Consider the following 24,551-nt stretch of genomic DNA (forward strand, 5'->3'; position numbering starts at 1 on the left):
GTATTTCTGTACGGCATTCTTTCAAGTTTTTGAACTTATTGCGACAACATCTGATGTTGAACGGTATTATGCGGTTAAAAGAGGAATTGAATAAGGATGTTTAAATAATATTGGGTTCAAAAACGTTTATTTATATTTGTTTATAAATGACTGTCGATGAAGAAGCAGGTACTGCATATATTTGGGTTAGTTTATCTGGCAACGGCGTGTCTTTTTTGTATCACTATATTCAACCATGGTCCGGAAATTACTATTAAGCTAAGCCGATAGGAAACGTCACTCGTTAATCTCTATGAATTGTTATGGCTTCGTGATCGCGTATTTGTGATATGAGGAATCTAGGACACGGTATCATATACTTCCATAGCTTTCGCGCTTTTGCGGATTTCCTTGGTGCTTGGCTCGCGTCGTCGATGTAATTAATTGCGCCGTTCATTCTTTAGGACGCATTGCATTCAATTTCTCTCGTTTGTGACAGTCTGTTAACAGGATTATAATCATAAGCACTAGCGACAAGTGATATACAGAAACGAAATTAGAATTTATAGGAGCGGTAAGAAATTGCAGTTTGCAAAATTTACTACAAGAAAAATTTTTCTTCTTTGTATGGATATCAGTACATTTTGGGATATATGTCACTGAGACACTGAAGAACTGTCAACGTTGTCGCCGGGATTATCTTGCTCTCTCCCCGCACGACCAAGCATCGGTTGTCCACCAAACAATCGGAACGCACCGAACTGAGTGAATAATATTTATTGTATATTTTGCGATGGACTAATGGTACAAATACAAAATTAAAAGATTTTATAGAAGAACTTTTGAGTTACTCAAACTACCGCAATGGGAATATATTCTTCAACTGATTTTACGTAAGTAACATTTTGTTCATTATTTCTTGTTATAGCGTGAACAATCAGTTCATTTTTTTTTTCTTTAAAATAATATAAATTCCAAAGAATACTTCCAGTTGTATTTAATACAAACAGAGTTGATTAAAATTGTTAGACATCAATACAATTTTACAAAAATTTATCAATTCGTGCTGTTTTAGCTTACATTGATCGATCAAAACTAATCGTAATTCATTATGCATGTCGAAATGGAAAGATTTGGTTTTCCCCGTATCCGTGCAAAATTTTCAGTCGTTGCATTCTATATATTATAAATAAAATATTAGAAATTGGGTCTCAAACGCTTTATTCGACACCAAACGAGTTCGATTCCTATTTGGGGTAATAGAATATTTCGTTATTTCGCCCGTGGAGCTAGGGTGCTATGCTCGAGCACGATCTAAAACTTGATTGAGGCCGACAATATTGTAATGTATCGTTCAGAGCTGAGGCAATAATATTCGCTGTATATTCGCTGTCGAAGTTTCAATGATTTACATAATTTTAACCACAATTGCAACATCAAAGCGGTTTTATATTGAAAATAAATCGTCATCCTAATTCCATCATCTGTAAGATATTCGTCGACATATTCCGTTTTGAATGATTTACTTGAACGTTCGTTTCGGCGTGAGAAACACAAGTTACTCAGATTTAACGTCATTCTATAGTTGGACATTTGATTGGTATTTCATTACATTTTTAGTGACAATTTCTAGAAGGGTGTTCTATGGCAGTTGCCGGTGCCGTATTCCACGTTCACACGCTTTTGAGTGTTTATCAAATTGTAGGGGCGCTGGCGAAAATGAAATTCGAATGCCGCTACCCACCGGCTTCAGTCATGTCCAGACGGCCATGACGGTGAAAACATGCCGCCTTGCCATTCCCCGGCTGCAGCTTGCTAACTTATAATTGTCTCCCGATATCTCGATTTCCGTGCCGAATTACAAATCTTTCTACAATGACTTTTCGTCATCGGGGATTTTACTTGTTCTTTGGTAAAATTTCTGCATTTGTAATGTAATCGCTAAAAATTAATCCTTCAACAGTCTAGCGCGTACTCTGGCGTTAGTAAAGACAGTATTTCTCATCGTGTTGATGTGTTTGGTAAACCGCATATCTTGAGTGATAATCTTAGGATAAACATACGCTGTACTCCAATATGCCGCTTCCGGTCCAAATCAATCTGTTGTTATGAAGTAATTTGAATTGAACTTTTAAGTATAGACAAGATAGTTAAGCCGATATAACAGAAAAGATTCGAGATATTTTGAAGCTGGGTCATACGCGGCCGAACTCCGTGCATTATCAAATGACAGTATTTCGTTTCGAAGTAAGTTTACCTAAAAATATTCTAGAGACAATGTTTGATGTCAAAACATGACATAAGAAAAATTCGACAAAAAGTTGATTGATTCATTCATTTAAATCCGCGTCGATGGATTCAAATTATCCGTTATCCACGTGCAGCATCACTCTTGCAGCATAACAACTATGGCAAGAAATGGATTTTTTTTAGTTGTGTTAGTGGATTGTTCGCAATTTGTTCCCAAACTAAATCGAGTCAGTAGTAGATAAATTCATCTCTTTAGCGGCTATTATCTCCTCAATTGATTAGCAATTAGTGATAATTTTACGCCTTCAAGTGCTAGTTTGTTGACAGATGTCGCAATACTGTATATTGATTATCTAAATTGGGAACTTGATTCCCAAATTACGTGTATTGACAACAAGCTCTACTTGAATGGTTATTAATCGTCTAATTTAAAATTAGCGCAAAAATTTCTTTGCCTGAGAAAATATATGATTCATAGAGCAGGCGGCGTGAAAGTCGGCCTATGTGGTCAACAATGTAGACATTTGTTTTATTCCATCATTCAGTTTTCAAAAAAGATATTTTATCACCAATGAGCAAGGGAAAACACTGGTGTTAAATTCCAATCAATGAATGTCATGTACGAGATAAAAAATGTTGTGAGTTGCATCTCAAAAATTAATTTTAAGCACACAAACCTTTCATACCCATATATTATAGTCATATATAGATTTATATATTTAGAAAATATCAAAAATGTTTTGGGTTTTGTTTCACACAACTTGAAGCTTTTCGATTTATAGTCAGGCAGTGTTCCCTTCAGTTTCGTTCTTATATAAACTGTTTATGTCAATGTTTACCGTGCGGGATGTTAAGTGTTCGCTATTTCTCAATACGCATTCATGATACATTCCGGTCGCGAGATCACAGATTAATTTGAGGGTCTAAGAGAGCCCTTGGCCCTGTCCGACGACGTGCCCATAATCGTGTCATTCTCGAAAATAATGATAATTATATTGAGAGTCTTGTTGATGATGCAGAATAGCATTTTAGGCCCTTGAACGGCGTTTTGACGTCATAGTTGAGGCTCGTCCAATCAGGATTTGTTTCTTACTGACCACCGACCATGGCCGAATCGAGCATCTGCATCGCATTTTATTAACGGGTCGTGCTCTGAAGAGTTAATATCAATATACATATTATTCTTTCAAACTAGATGTTGCTCAATATTGAGTTATGAAAGCTTTTATTAACGTTTCACCCATATGTATGAAATCTAAATTTGAAAACTTGAGTTGTTGAAAATATTGGGAATCGATCGAATCGAGAGAGTTACCAGCGTTTGCGGACAATGGCCAGCTTTAACTTGTTACCTACACACAAATTTAAAATAGATATAGTTTATAAACTCATATGTTACCATATCATATTTAATATACTATGCAGACAGTAGCTTCTGGTTTTGTTTCATAAATACCAACTGTCCGCCTCACTGTATGTTACGATCATCGCAAAAATCGTAATATACTACCTCCTGTCATGTAATATAAATATTAGCAAATCAATTATATTCTCCGCAATCAAGTGACTCTGAAGGAGCAGACATACGGTCTCTGCCCCAATATTTGTTAGTCCGAATTGCAATATTCTGATGCAGGCTCGGTAACGACATATCGTCTTGCTCGATCAAACGCGAACGTAAAGCATTTTGGTTTTTCAAGTTTCAACACAGTTATAGTTTAAGCTTGATCAGCTTATTCAATGTGGGGTTAGACTGGCATGAAAATAAATATTAGATGAAGAAAGATAAATCGTTGAAATAAATATGCGCTAAACTGTACACCATATGAACTTTGAAGCTCAATGATGTTACAATTTCAAATTAAGAAGTGCTGCATGCATATCCACAAAAAAGTCATTTCATTCTAGAAAAAATAAGCAAAATATTCTTTCTTTCGAGTTGCACTGAATGAACATCGTCATATCGAAGTAGAGACAAACGTCTGTTTGCCTTGATGCAAATATTAAACATTGTGGGTTGATCGAAATTACGCCATCCATGCGTATGTGTGGACTTTCCATTCCGTAGACGACGAAATAATCAAGTGGTAACAGTTATTTATACCTCTCAGGTCAAAATGTAATTGGGAATTTAATCCCTTATGATTTATGACGTTGTGTGTACTAACGTATTAACTCAACATTCTTGAAATATTCTATATTTCATTATGTATATTTTATAAAACTGAAATTTACTTTCCCTGGTATGTCGATTCGTGTATTGTTGTCTGTGCCTGTACTTTTTATTGACTATGCAGTCTTGTGGCTTCAAAAATGAAGCACGACAAAATTAAAAGGCGTGTGTTATAATGGAAGCATAAAAAATTTAAATTGAATATTAATAGTGAAAAATTGTGCCGTGTCGAGAGGATCACACCAAATACGTGCCTACGAGGACTGTAAACATTCTCGAATTTCTTGGTATGTTATCACAATAAATTCACAAATGCAATGTTTGTTTAAAAGGGGTTATGACCGTCCCAATATATATTTGTCAATGATTTGGTAACACGAACGATTATCGTCCCTGGCACAACCCTCAGATTGTTAGACGTCATGGTCAAGTGATTTTTTAATGGTGACGACGACAAATCAGGCTTTGCAGTTTCAATGTCAGTAATTTTCTTTCGTTCTCGTATTGTTTCAGCTGGTTCGAATATAAAGGACATGTCGTCGTCATTGCGTACACAAATGGCGCGTATACGTCTATTTCACGCTCGCCTAAATTAAAATACCTTTACATTTCGTCATACGTGTGCTTGTAAATATTTTTCGATTCATTGGTGATAGTAAATTAATAGCCTATAGTTCGCTTCTGCAACGTAATTATAAATTTTCCAATGTGATCATCTTACTGCCTAAGTTTGATTAGATACCCGAAATGAAATCTAATGCGATCTCCGGGATGTATTGTTACCAAAGGAAAATTTTGAATCAGTCATTTCTAAGTCCGAGTGAAAAAAGATATGCACAATTACCATAAAGAGAATTTTTTTTTATATATTTACAATTTTTATATTTTTCAGGAGATTTATTGCAACAGTGCTGCTCATTCTTCACATAACGGTGAGATATTTTGGTATTATGAGTCCCCAATTACGTTTCTTTTATTTATTGCTATCAAAATTACACACCATATTCATACGACATACGTGATGTATGGAATGATGTTTATCTTTGAAGGTGTGTTGTTAAAGGCCATGACAATATAACACAGAGCATAGGGCGTGCAACATGCGAAATTGCGTGTTTGTTGCTTGTACACCTTTGTTGCTAATGTTTTTATATTATACAAAATCCTAGCGATCTATTCCTTCAGTTCTTTTGTACTTTTGTGTACCACAGACCCTTAGGAATGTAGAAAACTCGAGCTACTCAACTCATCCAAATAATAAAGCGAAAATTAGTTTTATTGTTCTCCACTTGGCATATTTATATTGAATATATTTTTGATTGGTGGAATTGATTGGATTCCCGTGCAGGTTGAATGTTCATACTGCGATATTATTTGTCCAGTCATACAAATTAGGCAACTCAGTCCGTTTAAGATAAGTACATTGAATCTTAATACATATAAATTATTATGAAATGCTTCGAGGAAATATATCGTTGATAGTCGGACTTTTATGCTTGGTTATATTGGCTAACAAGCTTGTCGTGTTTTATTGTAGCACTGCTGGTATTTGATACCAATTTATCGCGGCCACCAACTGTCGCAGAGATATAACTGTAGGTCCAAGATATCAGCTCACATACTGTTGATGACATTGCTTTGCTGAAAAAGGGCAAACAAATTATACTCTATTAAAAATTCGTTGGCTTTAGATTTCACTAATTAAAGCAAACGTCGTGCCGTACAACACATAGGTAGTCAGGCGAGCAGTTTCATTGTTAAGTTACTTTCAGCGATCGAATCGTTAACTGGGTAACCTGTTGTTTGTGGGTTATTCATTCAGCTCGTAAAATTTATATTTGTTTTCTAAATCGTATTACAATGACAGGCACGGTCCGGTAACATGCATGTAAATGCATGAAGCCTCGTAAATTTTCGACTACGGTTGTTTGATAGAACGAACAAATTGAGCGCATTTGGCAACTCATAAAAAGAACTATCACCGAATCCAGGTCGTAACAGGTAATAAATCTACGCAGGTATGGCAATGCAAATTCCAAGCATGGACTTTTACGAGACTTGCAACACACACGACAACCATGTGATATAGGTCTAAATATGAACAAATCGCTTTGATCTTTTTAATCACCCCTGCGACAAATCGTTGAACAAATCGCCCACGCATCTTGTTGATTTTCCCAATTGTGATTAGCATTGTTCTTTGGTAATTGCCATAAATTAATGATATACCTGTCCTTGTTTTCATACATATATGTAAAGTGATGTAATCGATAGAAATCAGTGAAATAAATGCAAGTGAATTGCATGAGTATTGTATTATCGTGAATTTGCAATGTCTGAGTCAAAAATTTGTCCTGATTTCTGACCTGCCCGTAACCAGACGCAAGGATAAGCTATTGAATTTTTCTAGCACGGTGGCTACCAGTTTCAGCTTTCGCACGCATATCGTGGGTAATATTGCGACCCATACGCAAATTTTCAAATTTGAAGTTCGCGTGACAATATTGTTCGAACATCCCATTCAATTAAATATGTACCTAATTATACATTGCTACCCTGTGTCACGTCTAATTAGTGCCCGATACCGTAAACAGTTTCTGAAAGCCTATTCTGCGGACACAATACTGGATCAACGGCTTTAATAAACTCACCGGGAGATCGGATCTTATCGCACCTATCTCACACTTGCGACGTCGCAAAAGCTGTGTTAAAGTATAAAAGGTAGGATTTCATTAATCCGTGGCTTGTCTCGGTTATGTACAAGATCATTGTTCTCACGAGTTTTAAAGTTTACTTTGATAACTCATAGCCAATCTTGATACTGTATGCGATGGAAGCCAATCAATATGCATGAAGCGATGTATTTTTCAAGCCATTGTGAAAATAAAATATAGATATGTAGTATCCTTTACCCAATGTGTACGCAATGTCATAATGCAGCGTGGAAGTGGTTTCTGAAAGCCTATTAATGACTGTAATTGAAGAGTATATTATCGAAAACTTCAACACTGTCGTACAGACACGCAAACCTAAACGTGATGGAAATTAAAGACGTTACAAACCTAAATATTAAGTTATAACTATAGAGGTGGATATTGTATAAACATGACAATGGCAAAACCCTATTTCTCGTCATGTAATTTGAATTACCCGATTGCTATCCATCAATTTGTGGCCGGTTTATCACATACAAAAAGTGCTTTTCTTCTCGCTAGGTACAGTCTCGCTACGTTTGGTATATGTGCCTTTGGCTGTAGCTTTGAAATTTTCGATTCGACATAGTGACTGGTGAACTATGATTTTATTAAAAATGAAATGCCATGTATTTGATTAAAAAAGCGCATTCCTTCGCGTAAAGCAATGGCCGCGATATCTTTTGAAATGGCCGCCTCAATCGAAGATTTGGGTATATTTTTCGACTTTAGAAGGTTTGCGGTCGCATCGGGCGTTAATGGCGGGGTTCTGAATCGTGTGTGTTTATTTTGCTGGCGTAGATTTATTGGTCTTAAATGTCGCATTGATTGTTTTTCTTGAGATGTTTTATCTAGCAAGTGAGATGACAGAAAGCTCTATACATCGATATAAAATATACAAGACAAATATCATCCGATATATCAACACGCCCGAAACCCGGAGAATGAAAATCCAACTATCGACCATGAAAGTTACGTTATTCGTGCTTTGTCATTGGCGTTTGAAGCTCACAGTGCTCCCACTGTTGTAGTTCAGCCATAGCGAAAAGATATGATTTGTATTTTGATAAACTTCAGATTTTCCCTCGTGTCACTCATATCAAATAACACAAAAGGTGGTCACTGCAAACATCAGGAGTGATACAAGCGAAGATTATATTGTCACATAAAATCTGATAGTATTGTTGATCTTTTAACATGGATATTATCTACACAATTTGCAACCCAAAATTTTCATAAATAGACCATCGGAAAATTTCAATCTTACAAATGATTCTTCGGACGATAGACAACTTTTTCAGGCTGGGTGGTTTCAGATCATACCTTCTCAACGTATCACATTTCGGAGATGAATCGCGGCACTGCATTGTGTGTGTGGTATGGTAATATATGGCGCTTTAAACAATTTGAGTCTTTTGCGCCAGACAATTTAAATCAAAATTTTGTATATGCCTATAATACTCTCTTGGTAGATTTCACAAAATCAACAAGAGCAGGGAAAATGCTAGGGTCGCGTAAGATAGCTTTGAGTTGAAATTCAATGCCATAATCGCGGCATTTCATCTTTAGTATGCGTCTTTCATTTCTATATGCACGACAGTTCATTAGAAAATGTTCTACTGTCTCTGGATCATTACAGAAATCGCAAAGTCCATTATTATGGCATCCTATTTTATGGAGGTGCCCGTTTAAACGGCAATGTCCCGTCTGAAGTCGAAATAAAATTTTGTCCATTATTCGTGGTGACCAAGTGGAATTCTTGATGCTGTCTTCAATTGTGGGGAAAATTGTCTTGTAATGAATCGCTTGGTCACTTTGTATAAAATGTTGATCCCATTTATTAGCGCAGAATTGTCGAATTTGTGATTTGACTTTGTTTTGTGATTGGGATAATCTTTTGTCCACATCGACTTTCGCCGCTGATACCTTTGCTATTTTGTCGGCGACTTCGTTACCCGGAATGCCAACATGTCCTGGAGCCCATAGTAGTGTGATTTTGCATCCTTGTTCCTGTAACTCAAAAAGACAAGTCTGAATATTTGAAGATATATTACTAATTTGATCCGAGTTATTATTTATAGCGTGTATAGCAGACATACAATCCGATATGACAAGTATATTCCTTTTATAGTTATTTTTTGACCATGTAAGGGCACTATATATTGCAAAAACTTCGCAATCAAACGAGGAACAGTCTTTGTCTAGCCTAAAACCCATACGAGAATTATTATATGGAACATAAACCGCAGCACCGCATTTGTCATCAATTTTTGACCCATCGGTATAGATATGCACGTGTGATTGATAGGATTCATTTATATAATCCAAACTTATAGCTTTTGTTTGGTCGGGCGTATACCAAGGAAAAAGTATATTCGATAATACATCGTCGATATTAATTTCGTCCAAATACCATGGGGGAATTTCTTCGGCTTTAATAATACTAATATCCAATTTGTCAATATCGAAAGTCCTTGCAATCATACCAAATGTACGAAATGCTGGAGAGTTGGGAAATATTTCATGCCATGAGTGTTCGATGACTTCGTGGCAAGGATGGTCAACAAATGTTAGCAGTTTAGCCTTATATAAGAGGCATAATTGTAGTCGTCTTATAATCAATGGCATCTCATTACAACAAACTTGTAAAGCAATTTTAGGCGTACTCATCATGCCACCTGCAGCGATGCGTAGACATTGAGATTGGATAATTTCGATTTTTCTTATGGCATTTATTGATGCTGAAAAATAGGCTTCCATACCATATTCAATAACGGGTCGAACTAGGGATCTGTACAATGACAAAAGGGGTGATTTGTTAGCTCCCCAGCTAGTTCCAATAAGCAAACGCAGCAGATTAATCCGTTTACTACATTTTTGTACAACATATTCGATATGTCTCTTATAATTTAAGCGCCTATCGAAATAGACTCCGAGGTATCTTACTTCATTCCTGACTGGGAGTATTACACCGTTTATGTGTAGTTGTATTGGTGGTAATTTTCTCTTTCGGGTGAAGAGTACAACTATTGATTTTGTGACCGAGATCTTAAAACCCCATTGATTGCACCAGGACTGAATGCAATCCAACGAGTTCTGAGAGGAAATGATTAAATCTTCAATATTGAGACCAATGTGCCATAGAGCGCTATCGTCTGCAAACAATCCAACATTATCTGATGAAATAGTACTAGGCATATCGTTTATCATTATATTGAATAGCAGTGGACTGATTACGCTCCCTTGAGGAATTCCGTTTTCCAATGAGAATATACTTGAAAGACGACTGCCTACTCTAACCTGAAATGAACGATTTGTCAGAAAAGATGCAACAAAATTCCAAATTTTCCCGGTGACACCAATGTTATATAGTTTGTATAACAGTCCTCTTTTCCATACCATGTCATACGCTTTTTCCATGTCTAAGAAAATGCCAAGTACAGATCTTTTATTTGGTAAAGCTTTATATATGTCATCGTGTAATTTTAGATATGCATCAGTTGTAGATCTCCTCCACCTAAAACCGCTCTGTTCTCTACATAATATGCCATTTTTTTCAACAAACCACTTCAGTCTGCGAACTATAATTCTTTCCAAGACCTTACATAAATTGCTAGTTAAAGATATAGGCCTATATGAAGATGGTTGGTCTTTTTGTTTATTGGATTTAAGAATCGGAATTACAACAGAGCGTTTCCAGGTATCTGGAATACTCCCTTTGTTCAAAATCAAATTGAACAATTTGAGTAATATGTCTCTACATTCTGTGGGCAATTTTATAAGCATCGCGTAGCAAATCTTGTCTAGTCCGGGAGCAGTGCTTTTTCTTGGTTTTAAAACTTGATTAAGTTCTTTCATTGTGATATTTTTATCCAATTTGTGATTAGCCATGAAGATTGTTACGTCATGTGAGGATTCGAATGCGATCTTTCTTTGAAGAAATTTCGGAGTGTAGTTTTCATTGCTACTGACCGCCGAGAACGAACTCGCCAAAAGCTCAGCTTTTTCGGAATCTTCGATTGCTGTTATACCATTGTGTTTAAGGCCGGGGATTTGTTCGTATACCTTGCTTTTAGTGAAGCGCCTAACCATTTTCCATACGTTGCTGAGTTTTTCATTCTTGTCCAGTGAGCTACAGTAATCATGCCAACTCTGCCTTTTAGCCTTCAATATTATTCTTCTTGCTTCAGATCTACGTTTTTTATACATTATCACATTTTCGATGGACATCGACCTTTTCATTTTAAGGAACGCCGCTTTTCTTAGCCGTATGGCTTTGTCGCAATCAGCATTCCACCATGGGATGCCATTTTTTGTGTAGGATTTTGTTCGTGGTATTGATTCATTTGCTGCTAAGATAATCGCATTTGTAAGAAAATCATTGAATTCATTTATATCGCTTGTGACTATATTCTCACTGATGCGCGTTTTACATAATTCCGAGAACTTATCCCAATTTGCTTTATCGAGTCGCCATGATTCCATGTAATTACTTGTGTCACCGACTTGTGTTACGTTAAAATAAGTTTTAACCATTACGTGATCACTTCCCAGTAACTCGTTGGTTACAATTGTATTACATCTATGGGCAACATCAGGAGATGCTATTGTTAAATCCAATAACGACCAATTATTTACTCTGTTATGGGATAAATTTATCCTAGTGGGAACAGAGGTGTTAAGTACTACTAAATCTGTGCTGTCAATAGCTCCAGCAAGAGCTAGTCCTCGTTGATTGTTTGTTGGGCTACCCCACAAGAAATGATGTGAATTAAAATCCCCACAAAAGACTGTTTGTCGTGAAAATTGATCAAAAAATCGTTCGAAGGCATATTGAGAAATTCTAACATCAGGTGGGACGTATACATTGACTATCTTAAGATTTCCCAAACTGACACTTTGAGCTTCTGCGCCATTTAGAGGTTGTAAAGGTATTTCAACAAAAGATATATTATTTTTTATAACAAATAAGATGCCACCACCTTTACTAATCAATCTATCTTTGCGTACTAGGGTATACCCTGGTATGCTAGGATTATACTTTGGTGTGAGTTTGCTTTCTTGGATGGCTATTACGTCAGGTTTCTGGTGTGAAGCACTAATAAAGTTTTTCAATTCACCTAGTTTCCGGTATATACTACGGCAATTCCATTGGATGATAGTTAATTTTACTTTTTGGTTGAATGTTGTTTTATTGCATTTTTAAGGTTGCCAGCGTCGACATCGAATCCAAATTGAGCGCCAGCGGACATCGAAACAATAGCGTAAACATCACATTCTTTTCCACTTTGAGAAACCACTAGCGTATTTTTTATGACTTCTGCGATAAATGCGAAAAAATGTATTGGGTCCAGAGATATAGGTGCATTCTTATCTTCATTTACCTCTTTCGAATTGGGGCGACTATATTGGCCTATAATAGGCGCTTGTTGAGATGACTTGTCCGATGACAATATATCTTTCGACTTTCTAATCATAAGGACAGGTGTACTTCCTTGAAAAGGAACTTTACTGGGAAGAGCCGGAAATTCATTTGCCGAAAATTGCGCAGTTTCTGAAATAGTTTGCTTAATGTGGTTCTTTGCCTCCTCATACGGTAGTTTAGTACTCGCCATTGTTTTTTGAATCAACCGTTCCCGTTTATATACTTCGCAGCCACCATATGCGGCGCTGTGTTCTTGTCCACAATTACAACATCTTGGAGTTTCGGAATCACATTTATTATATTCGTGGTTTCTACCGCACTTGGCACAGCGAACTTTACATCGACAATTTTTAGCTACATGGCCAAATCTATTGCAATTAAAACAACGAATCGGTGGAGGGTTATACACTCTGGTCCTGAATCGCATATAGCCGATAGTCACGATTGATGGTACAATGCATGTGTTAAAACAAATCAGAACTGATTTACTCTGCACAAACTTGCCTTCGATTTTTCTATTAAGCCTTTTTACAAAGACAACACGTTGTCCAGATAATGCGTCCAACAATTCATTATCGGCCATGTCAATTGGCACATCGCTAATTACTACTCTAGTATTTTGATCATTGTTTACAAACAATTCGGTCTTCACTGGAATGTTGGTTTTGCTATCGCCGATATCATCACATTCCAACAATAGTTTAACTTGCTTTTCGTTTGAACATTCAATTTTCAAATCCCCAGAACCAAGCACACGTACCGATTTTAGTGTTCCAAACTTCTGCACCAAATTTCTATGTATAACTATAGGGTTGTACGTTCTCATCTTACGCTGGGTACCCCGTACAACAACGAATGTAGATATAACGTCATTTTCTTGACTTATTGTGTTAATTTTTACTTTACTTTGGGCATTAGAATTACTATCGTCCCCCTTCCTTTTCACTCCGGAAGAAGTTGGCGATTCATCGCCGTCCATCTTATAACATAAAACAGCTTTATCCGTAATAAACGTTCACTCTCCAAAAGAAAATTTGTACTGGATTTCAGTCAATTGCACTTTATATACAGCAATATATACAGATCGAATATAAAGAAACGATCTCACCGTATTAATGTAGTGTTGTATCCAGTTTAATCCACAAAACAGAAGATAGTTTGTATCCAGGTTTATGCTCACAAAGACGTCCGCACTGCGCGACGTCGCGTTGTCGAGTGCGGCACTGCATTCTTTAATTCAGCGTCGCATTACCCTCTTAGTCTCCCTCGCGCGGTAGCTTGCATCGTTTTATAAATCATTGTTATCATTTTTGACTCGCGGCAAACTGTCATTGTTCGGTTTTCTTCTGATTAGATTGTGAATGATATTTCATAAATAAACTCGAATTTTTTTTTCTATCTACTTCGTGTGTCATGAAGTAGAAGAAATATTATGGACAGCATGAAATTGATGACTGCAGGAATATATTGAAAATAGAACAATGATCTCCACATTTAAGCGGAGATAAAAATCTCAAACGTGAAGCGTATATTCGCCAAGACTAAATGCCCTCAAGCGCGCGGCTTGTTGTTGCAAATGCAGATGCGCTGCTTTGATTGATATTAATATACCTATTGCAAACAGCCTGTAACATTGACAAGGTTTAATGTTATTACATCGTAAGAATAATCAATAGTAAAAATTTTTTCACCCACTCAGCTGTCTTATGATATAGCCAGAATAATGGTACTTGTGAATGAACCCATAGCGGAAAAGTTCTGTCACATACAAATCGTCGATTAATGAGTAGATTATATGATTTTATCTTGATTTCTTTTATGATAAAAAATCAAATTATGGTGAATATGAGGGGATGGAATTTGGTTTATTAGTATCGTGTTTTACTTTTATGTTAAAATGTCACGAGTACAGTGGACTGACGATATTGGTATATTCCTCTATAACTCGTTAATTGAGCCGACATTTGGGCTAGTTTCATGTTCGAAACGTGTTAGCGAAGGACAATGTCTACCAAACGCCATTCATAAGGAAATCCAATTTCCCTAATACTCTCCCCAAAAGTTGTCAAAATATCCATATATAATTTTAAAACTAAATGCTTGGTGCAATTCCATTGGGATAATTGAACTTTAAGCCTACTTTACGATTTGAACAATTTGTTTTTATTAAGTATTGTCTCTTGGAGCTTTTGGCAGTCAGCGTCGAGCTTGAAATAGTCATTCCACGCACAAGTCTTCTTTGTCAGAAGATTAATTACAGTGACATTTTTAACATTGACTAGATTGATACGTGCCGGACGTGACATTGGTGGATTTTATTACATCCTTTGAAGGGGTTGCGAAACCTGAAAAGAGGAATTATTTAATTGGCCCCAAGCAGATAAGAGGTCAAACTCATTTCCCAAAATAGAAATTTCCAAATTGTGCACAGTGTTTCACGCCAACCGCACACCTTGTAAACCAGGTGGGTATGAGTATTAAATGGCAATCAAATTTCACGATTCGCTACTTGACTTATTCACGACCGGTCATCGAATAAGAACCGAAGTTCTTTTGATTCTTTCCGTATCCTTCTTATAAGTGGGGAGATTTGTTTAAATGACAGGGTGTTAAAAAATGCTTGATGGAAAAAAATGTCTCACAACAAATTATACGATTTCATACGATATCGTAGTTGGCAAATTTTACAAATGTGCTTACAAAAAAGTTTTTAAATTAAATTTGAGCTTTTACTATCAAAACTCTTGCAATGATAGCTTCCATATCTACACAAAAGTCACAACTCAAACCAAATAAACACTGTAGGCTATAGTACAAAGGAACCTCTTGCAGTAACAGGTGAATACTAACTAAATTAGTCATTTCAAGATGACACTGTTTTGTCTATCACCACCCCATGTCAAACGCGGTGCGGCACCAGTCATTCTTGTGTGATTTCTATTTGCTCGAATGACTTGCGGATTATACCAATTTTCGGCCATTTAAATAGCCGACAATATGAGGCAGTTTCCTGTACCGGAAGCATGTGCCCCAAGCCCAAACCCTAACCTCTTTCAAATAACCTTTGATGTCGTGCGTGTTCTAGTTTTTCTCCCGCACCTTATTGACACATTGAAAGACCAGACGACTGCGCGTCTTCCGCGATTTCTAGCCCAATAATCACTCTTTTCATCACTCTTGGATATTGAATAAAATTCACAAATATATTATAAATATCAATGTTGTGGTCACAGAACCCCCGTTGCCAGAAACCCTCTCAGACAGCAATTGACTTGTTACTGTGGTGCATACACAACGGCGTGTGTTCAAAATATATATTATCTGGTTGAGCAGTATCAAATAATGCAAATTCTGTTGGGCGGTTTTGTACACCGACTGTTGTAACGTTTATCGTATTTATTTTATCAAGTTAATTGGCGTTCAATCAAAGAATATAGTGGACCATATAGTGAATCTCACTGCACTCAATTATCGTTAATTTTTAATTTTTACCAATTGGATGTATTTCACTCACCATGCCTTTACGATCGGTCGTACATGCACATTTCGGTATTTCTGTAAAATGAAATCAAAAATATGCAAAATTAAATTGACAGTTTTGCATACAAGCTAATGATATAGTATTTGGATTTTGATTGTACCATATATCATCAGGGCAAAATATCAAAGACTATAATACGTCACTGCAAAAGCATCGTTACGGTACTGGCTATCAAACGTTTATGAAAAAATATATTTGAGGTCGCACGATCACAACCGCAGGCGTAATTGAAGAAGCTATTTATCTCGGGCCACTTAAATGATTGGACCAATTTTGCGAAAAAGATCTTAAATTTGACGATCTGTTGGTTGATATCGGTCCCGGCTATTCACATAATTGTCTTCACTTGCCATAAATCTAACAAACCTATAAAATCGTCTGGACTTAGATATTATCAGGGTCAAAAGATCGGTTACTGAAATTCTAAAGGAAATTATTTTTATAGTCTCAGAAATATTGGCGCTGGGTCACCTTTCGTGAGAAAGCGAACAATTTAACGACAAATTTAGCCGTTTCCGTCAAGACGACGATACCACCGCCCCAGTCGTGTTAATTTGCGAAATAAGATTCGGGAGAACGAACATAAATGTAAAAATTTGTTCCAATATTATCGCGTTTATTTATAACCGTTGACAGTTAATACATGAGTCTGGCCATTGTAGCAGGCGGATGATTTCCGAATTACCAAAATGATCCAGATGTTTCATCTATTATATAAATAACACAGGTGCCAAACAAGTGTTTTTGACGTCTTTCACCTCGGTTTAATATTCTCACGCTTTGTAGTACAAAAACTTTGATAATTGTAATATCCTTTAATCATATATTAATATTTAATGCTCGACATGTTGAAATTTGTGTCTGTTTATGAATTTCATTGATGTCAAATTGAATATATTAAATCGACTGCTTATATTCACGTTTTTATAACACAGTAAAGATCTTGACTCGACTATGTTTCGCGATGTTAACCAGTCTGTGGTTGGACGCCATTTTAAAGAGCTATATTCAGTACCAAGGCGTTCGATTCATGATCACAGGTCGTAAGCAAACAGGGGTCCTCGGAGCTTTTGATTCCTAGTTGCTGGTCTTGGCGGCTCGTTGCACATGTATAGGCGGCACATATATAGTGGCATATCGTTATTGTTGACAAAAGAATATTATCAAACGAGCCAATTTGTTAACTACGGTATCAGGTGGAGAATAATGACTGTAATCCTTTGCCAATATTAGCACTATATTATTTAACCCAGCACAAGCGACTATTGTCCTTCATAGGCGACAAGCACATTGTTGTGCTATCAACTTCCCAGGACTCATCAATAAAATAACACAAAACATCAAACGATACGGCGAAAGATATCCTACGTCGATTATATAAACGGGCATTCATTTTTATGAGAACTCAATGAAACACGTAAATTTATACGTACATATTTTGATTTTGCTAGACATACCTTGCTTGCCCCAGGACATAAGTATAATTACAACTGTTCTTTAATCTTTGACGGAATTGGGTAATAATATTTTTCAACTTTGAGATTTGCCCAAAGCATTTCCCCACAAGCTTAGAAATAGAAAAGTATCTTCGGGAGTTACATACATATCAAGTCTACAATGCCGTAAAACGGTCATAACTTTTGAAGAACATGTTTGGCTTTGAATAATAGGAACAACGCGGATATCAATAAATATTAACAGAACAAAATTGCAACTTTCCCACACAAAATTCTGGTTAATAGATGGAACATATTCGTTTCTACGAATAGCGTTATAGTGCAATTGACCATCCCCCTACCTGCACTTTCTTGCTAATGCGTAGAATGTGGCTTAGCCGGTATCGAAGGTTCAATGTACCGATCTTTTCTAATGAAAGAAGGAGTTCTATTAATATTGTCGAATAAGCATTTATGATATAATATAAATAAACATCGGTCGTGTAAGGACTTTGCCCATGTGATGATAAAGATTTTTTGCGAATGAATTTACCGCTTGCTTTATACAAAGTAGAACTAGCTATTTTTTAATTCAACCACAGTGAATGACAAGCCACGCCTATGCAGTCTGTGAAATAATAAATGTAGCATATATAATTAATTTCCTGTCAAATAGCGGTGAATTCAATTCATACCTGAGGTTTCGTTTGATCGTTAAGTATACTGTTTCAGATAAATCAAGGAACAAAGTTACATGTGCACTTTACCATTAGTTTGTGTTCCTATAAATTTTTAACTTTATTATTTATGCATTATTCATTTTTCAGGCGACGTCATCAGTAGGCGAAGGTGCTTTAACAAGCGATTTGTATGATTTTGTCAAGCATCTCTCCAGCACACAGAAAACTCGAATATGTCAAATTTATTCACTAAGCACGGGAAAACACATACAAATAATTAATAAGAAAGTATCAGCGTGCGGAGAAGATGGAGATGAATATTGTGAGTATTTATCTTCCAATAAAAACTCTATATCTCTTTCTAAGAAGTCAATGCTTGAACTTATCTATCAAAACTACTTATGCGTGAATTAAGATGATTGTGGTTCGGCCATATACCTCATGTTTTAAAAATCGAATTAATATTTAAAAGCGTTTAAAATATCTATAGATTTGTGATTTTTTCCTTTTCTTTGCTAAGTTTGCTTGCTAAAATTGAGAGGAGATTTTTGGTGTGTTGACATCAATAAGCATACCTTAAATTGTATTCACAAGATAAAAAATTTGTTGATTGTCCAACAAACTACAGACGGCGTCTTACATGGATTTGTCGCGCCGGGTGCTTAAAAAATCAAAAACCGCGACAAAGAACTGGGAATGCTTGGAGTTCTAGAAATACCAAGCGGGTAGCTGAATAGTATAGTATATTTTGCGTACAACCATAAGGTCATCTTTTCCTTCAGTGCCATCGAAGTATTACATTCACACGATTTAGTTGAACTCGCCGTTTAGACTGTTTCATTAGTTACTTTGACGGTATGTTTTAACAAAAAATACGAGGATGAAAAGAATATTTTCCACGCGTCTCATGTTATGAAAAGTCATTATAATTGCTTCTACTTGTAAATCTTCAGCAAAATACTTGTATACTTTGGCAATTTCTACTCTGATAGATTTGGTCTTTTTTACTGAGCATTATTGGTGTTACAAATGGATAGTGAGATAGAACCAAATCATTCTGAAAAATCGCTCAGTCCACAATTGAATACCCGCAATAAATTTGTTGAATACTGTTGTCATTCAAGTTGATATCAATATAGATAATTTTAGAACACTTGATTTATACGAGTCTATGAGATTTCTAGCACCTGCCTCTTCAATCAGGGATTTTAACGTTGACTGTTTATATTGTGTTTGGGGCTGTAACATAAAAATAGCAAGTAAACCTGACTTTTAATCCATGACATTAAAACTAGCTTAAGTGTAGAAAATTTATATTGGTTTCATTGAAAATGAATGAAAACTGAGAACCCAATTAGTTAAATTTCATGCTTGATGAAACGCCAATTTGTGACGCAAGACTAGAAACGTAACCGACGTTAATCATTATTCGTGTGTGCCAATAAAATATGAAATTTGTAACGGTGTATGCTGACGGCTTATCACAAAGTAAAATATTCTACGAAACGCAGCATTTCTGCGACTGATGCATATCAGGTCATTTGCAAATTCGTTTTAAACCACCTCAATTATTTTTCATTAAATATACGATTCTTTCACACAAAATTCTGCAAACCATTGACCACATTGATCATGAAATTCATTCAATGTCAATTATTTAGTGTTTGATGCTATATGTAAACAAAAATAAATAAAAAGCTGAGAATTGTTATGATTATATTTTATTAGTGCGTGAATTTACCTAGTATTTACCGCCTTGAGACTTGCACCGGTACCCGTTTATCTCATGAATATTGTTTCTTGTAGGCTTATTAATCCTTTGGACCAAATCAAAAATCCCAGATCGAAATGATTATATAATTTTTTTGTCATAAATTCTTTTTTATTATTTAACGAGACAAATATGCCCAGAACGGTATCTGTAGCTTATAGTAAAAAGATATATGGAATTAAAAAATTTGTCAAAGATATCACTATATATAAATATTCGTCATGATGCTTACAGTAAAACAACTTAATAAGTCGGAAATCCATGGGTCATAGGTCAATCACTTGATTTATATTTTTCTTGTTTCATTCGGCGCCTTACAGAAGCGTTTGTTTTGCATTGGTACGGTGAAACAAAAATGTCACGAAGTGCGTTAATGTCAACGTTATATCATGTTTTTAAAATTGTCACTCTGTCATTTTTCAAATCAAAGACATACGTGTCCGACTTTTTTTTTTTTTTTTTTTTTGAATAAACACGAACAAATTGAGCTTGAGGAAAACAGAAAGTGATCTATTTGGTCGCGATAAAATATATGATTTGCCGCTATGCGGATGAAAAACAGATTATAGTGATGTATTTACAAAATATTTAACAGAATAAAAAAATAATTTTTATTGGTTTTATAGTTAGTTACTGTAATAATTTGTGATTTCTTTTTCATCCTACATTAGGACATGCAGAATCAAAATTTATGACTTTTTTTGTGTTTTCTTACGATATTACCATTTCTGGTCTGTTACGATTGCCATTACTCTGAGGAAATGACAGCTTTGGGGCAAACTAACCAAAGATTGATTCGAGTAATTAAATTTGACAAAATTGTATTTCAGCTAAAATGGAAAAGACATCTCATACGTTTGGAGTTGTCACCATCCGCGGTGTGAAAAGCGGAAGATATCTTTGCATGTCTAAAAGGGGAAAGCTTATCACGAAGGTGAGGTATTTGTTTATTCATTTACCAAAATATAGTGAAATAATAAATAACAAGCGAAATCTATTCTAGGAATGAGATTCAATAATATATTATTTCAGGTAAGTTTCCCAATATTTTTCACATATTATGTTGATATGAATACAAAGATACATGATTTAAATAACTAAATCTTGCAACGACACCAACTTTCACTTGCCACTGGCAACTTTATTTGGTAAGCTGTATTTAATTCCGCGCACATGGTTATTTTTACTACAAAATGCTTACTCATGCGCAAGTTTATCCAGGAAACGTTGAATCAGTCTTATAATTACTGTGAATAAACTACTCCCTTCATGTTATTTGTAAAACGTACCTTCCGGGCTATATGCATGTTTATAATAAAAACTGCATTAATCAAAAGCTGCATTAACCCGCCGCAAACAGGTCCCTATTATCCGCTATAGTATTGAAAGAATCGGCATTGGCAAAGGGTTAGGAGTACATTTGGGCCTGGGGCGACTGCTCTAGCAGTAATTTGCGCACTTCAATCGTTCATTTGAGTGAACTTGCTCTGAATATCAGGGACAATCTTGGTTCTGATAATTCAACTATAGCGGGCGAGGCTTAGAAACTATAAAAATACAATCATTTTCGAGGACAAATTCCAGCAATCAAATTTGATATACAGACCAAGCTTTGCAAACAAGCTATAAAAATTATAATTGGCTACATCATTCAATAAAAAACATTCGTCGACTGGTTGCGCAAGAGTAACATCGAATTGGTGTTGAGAAATATAGAAATTATAATTCCATTATCTGGCTATTAATCTATAATGAGCAACTTCCCGCCTTGTTTACTCTCGGATGGATTAAGATGCCAAGGGCAAACTGTCCGTCTGACTACGTTAGTCATTTGTACAGTTAATCGCCTAAATAAGTCGGCATTGAAGGTTAAACATGTAAGCAAGCAAACGCTTTCATATTACATTACAAGATTTTTCGGTTACGTGAGTAATGTACTTTTCCAGATATCTTAACAGTCGATATGCAAATGGAGTTGTTGAAAATGCACCTGTCCCTGATTGAAAAGAAACGCCAAACACATTTGTGTTTTTTTTTCGCTATAATGACCCTCGAATATCTTTATTCTGATTTATTTTGGGTTACTAATTCAATTAGATGTGGAATTATTTTTGAACGACAGACCATGATCATCTTTTGATCAAACTTCAACCACATTAAAAACACGCGTGAAATCGAAAAAAACACCAATATATTTATTTATTTGCGATAATCGATTTCACCCTTTTAATATAAAAATGGGTAACGTACTTGGGTGGTCTTTTGATCCTTTCACATCCATTTAGTTAAAGTCTGATTGTTTACCTGTTTGAGCCTTTATATTTTCTTAATAATAGCATTGGATGGAGGCCGGTCTTTTATTTTTTCTGTAATGTATTGAAATATAATACTTATTTTTACAGAAAAAATTGTCCCGGGATAATTCATGCAAGTTCGTTGAAAATATCACATCGGCATACTACATTTCCTATAGAAGTGAAAGAGACCGAAATTGGTACATTGGTTTCAATGGAAAGACTGGTCGCGGTAAAAAAGGAAAGAGAACAAGTCCGCACCAAGAGGCGTGTAACTTCATAATCCGCGACTCAGAGGATCCGGGCTTAGACGGAATATCAGATTTCATGCGAAATTTAGAAATAAATAAAAGTAATAGCCTTCTGGCAAAAAAATCAATCTTTACTCACTGAAAATTTCAAAGCAATTGGTCCAGTAGTCAAAGAGAAAAGCGATTTAAAAAAAAAAATGATGGAGATAAATAATAACAACAAGAGAGGTATGCTCAAATATATGGACACGTAGCGCCACCCAATGGCAATAATTTTGATGACGTCATAGCGAAAAAAAAAGTAACAGCCTTCTGGAGAAAAATTTTATCTTCAACCACTGAAAATTTCAAAGCAATTGGTCCAGTATTCGAAGAGAAAAGCGACTTTTTAAAAACGTGTCAAAGAACAAGAACAACAACAACATAATATTGAAACGCTCGTTATGTCCACTACGTGTCCAATAACAACAAAATTTTGAAACGATCGTTATGTCCACTACGTGTCCAATAAAAGCAAAATGTTGACCCAGACTGATTTGACCTTGTATATCCGAGGCTGTCATTGTTGTTCCATCTGTGCACGTGTTAGGTGCGGACTTGCTGTTTTGTCTGTCACTGCTATGATGTCTTACATGTCTTAATTTCGAAGTGCATGACTCTTACAATAAAGTAGTGTTGCAATGGAAACTTGGTGCTTGTTTATAAAGATCTAAAGGCAGAATACACTACAGCTAGTTTCGAATCTAAACTCATGTTCAGTATCTTTACATTATACCTGTTCTATAGAAACAATTCTTATATGAATTTTATATTTATTAAAATTAAAGAACAAGAGAGCATTGTACAAATATATGGACACGTTAATCAGAGCGAAGCAGTCCTTACCTTTGACGCTACCGGTACCTACGGCGCTGTTCGCCATTCCCCATTAACAAATCTTAGCAAAGCAAGGATTTCGTTACACACCACCGACGTTAGATGAGCACGTGATCAAAATCATCAATCAATCAATCAATCGTTTATTTTGTCATCACAAAAAAACACGTTCAAACATGAAGTGACATGATGAATAAATTACAGTACGAATCATGTTTTTGTGTGACCGGAGTCGCGAGGGACCTAAGAAGGTCTTCAAGCAGCGACACCTACAGCGCTACAGGTTAGAATAAATATAATTGAATGAGGGATAAAATGAATAAATCCTAGGAATAAGTCACAACTGATACAATTACAGCGACATTCGAAGTGTATGCGATTATGACACAGTAAAACAGAAAATGTAACTTTCACGGAATAATTACTAACAACTAATAAAAACGCGAGGAAAGCAAGATAAAAGCACAGAAAAATTATAGGAAGGGCAAGTTTGGCGGAATATGCAACTAAAAGCAATATAAGGCAAACAGTAAATCGAAAATATTTACAGCAAATGCAATTTAGGAGACACTTACGAAAAATTGATAAGGTCTAATGAGGAATACAAACAAACTATTACATCTATATAATGTACATAATAAAGAGGAAAAGATAAAACGGCCTGGTCATTGAAAATAATAGCGAACGTAGGTTAAGGGCAATAAGCTATCGCTCTCCACTCTGAACGATTTTTGAATCAACTATTAATGTAGCAGATACTCTCGGATTCCGACTCCTTGCACCTATTTTCGTTCGGGTTGATTGACGTTAGCCAGTGTAGGCCAGATCGTTACGGTAATAAAAAGTAAGCGATCTTAGTAGAAATTTCAATGGTTACCGGTACCCGTACTGGTATAAGAGGAGAGATAATAACCGATATATTTATTTTTTAGGTCTCTTTTAAAAGTGCAATATGCTAGGGATCTAATGGTATTAGGTAAAGCGTTCCACAGTTTCACACCTATATATTTAATGGATTTCTGTGTTCTGCTCGAGGAGTACCGTCCTTGGGACATGGAATGAACCTGATGAAGCCGATCTGGTAGAGTAGGAATGGATATTACTCTGCTTCGTAAAAAATTCGGTGAATGCCATGGGAAGTTTGTCATCAAAGTACTGGTGCATGAGTTTCAATACCTCAAA

General features: G+C 35.8%; 1 protein-coding gene and 1 long non-coding RNA gene across 2 annotated transcripts; one reads left to right on the top strand and one right to left on the bottom strand.

Annotated features, from left to right (window-relative positions):
- Nucleotides 1-410: 410 nt before the first annotated feature.
- LOC144432206 (fibroblast growth factor 8b-like) lies at nt 411-23,180 on the top strand. The gene is made up of 5 exons (XM_078120348.1): nt 411-872; nt 5,295-5,334; nt 18,325-18,499; nt 20,779-20,882; nt 22,351-23,180. The coding sequence occupies exons 1-5, from the start codon at nt 844-846 to the stop codon at nt 22,633-22,635; spliced, it is 633 nt and encodes a 210-aa protein (XP_077976474.1). The 5' UTR covers nt 411-843; the 3' UTR covers nt 22,636-23,180.
- On the bottom strand, nt 5,356-22,344 carry LOC120336424 (uncharacterized). Its single transcript, XR_005568801.2, has 3 exons — nt 22,199-22,344; nt 16,035-16,075; nt 5,356-6,043 (listed from the first exon to the last, which is right to left on the bottom strand). It is a non-coding gene; the product is annotated as an uncharacterized LOC120336424 (long non-coding RNA).
- Nucleotides 23,181-24,551: the final 1,371 nt, after the last annotated feature.

This window comes from Styela clava, chromosome 2, assembly GCF_964204865.1.
Source record: "Styela clava chromosome 2, kaStyClav1.hap1.2, whole genome shotgun sequence".
In the NCBI taxonomy this organism is placed as follows: domain Eukaryota; kingdom Metazoa; phylum Chordata; class Ascidiacea; order Stolidobranchia; family Styelidae; genus Styela; species Styela clava.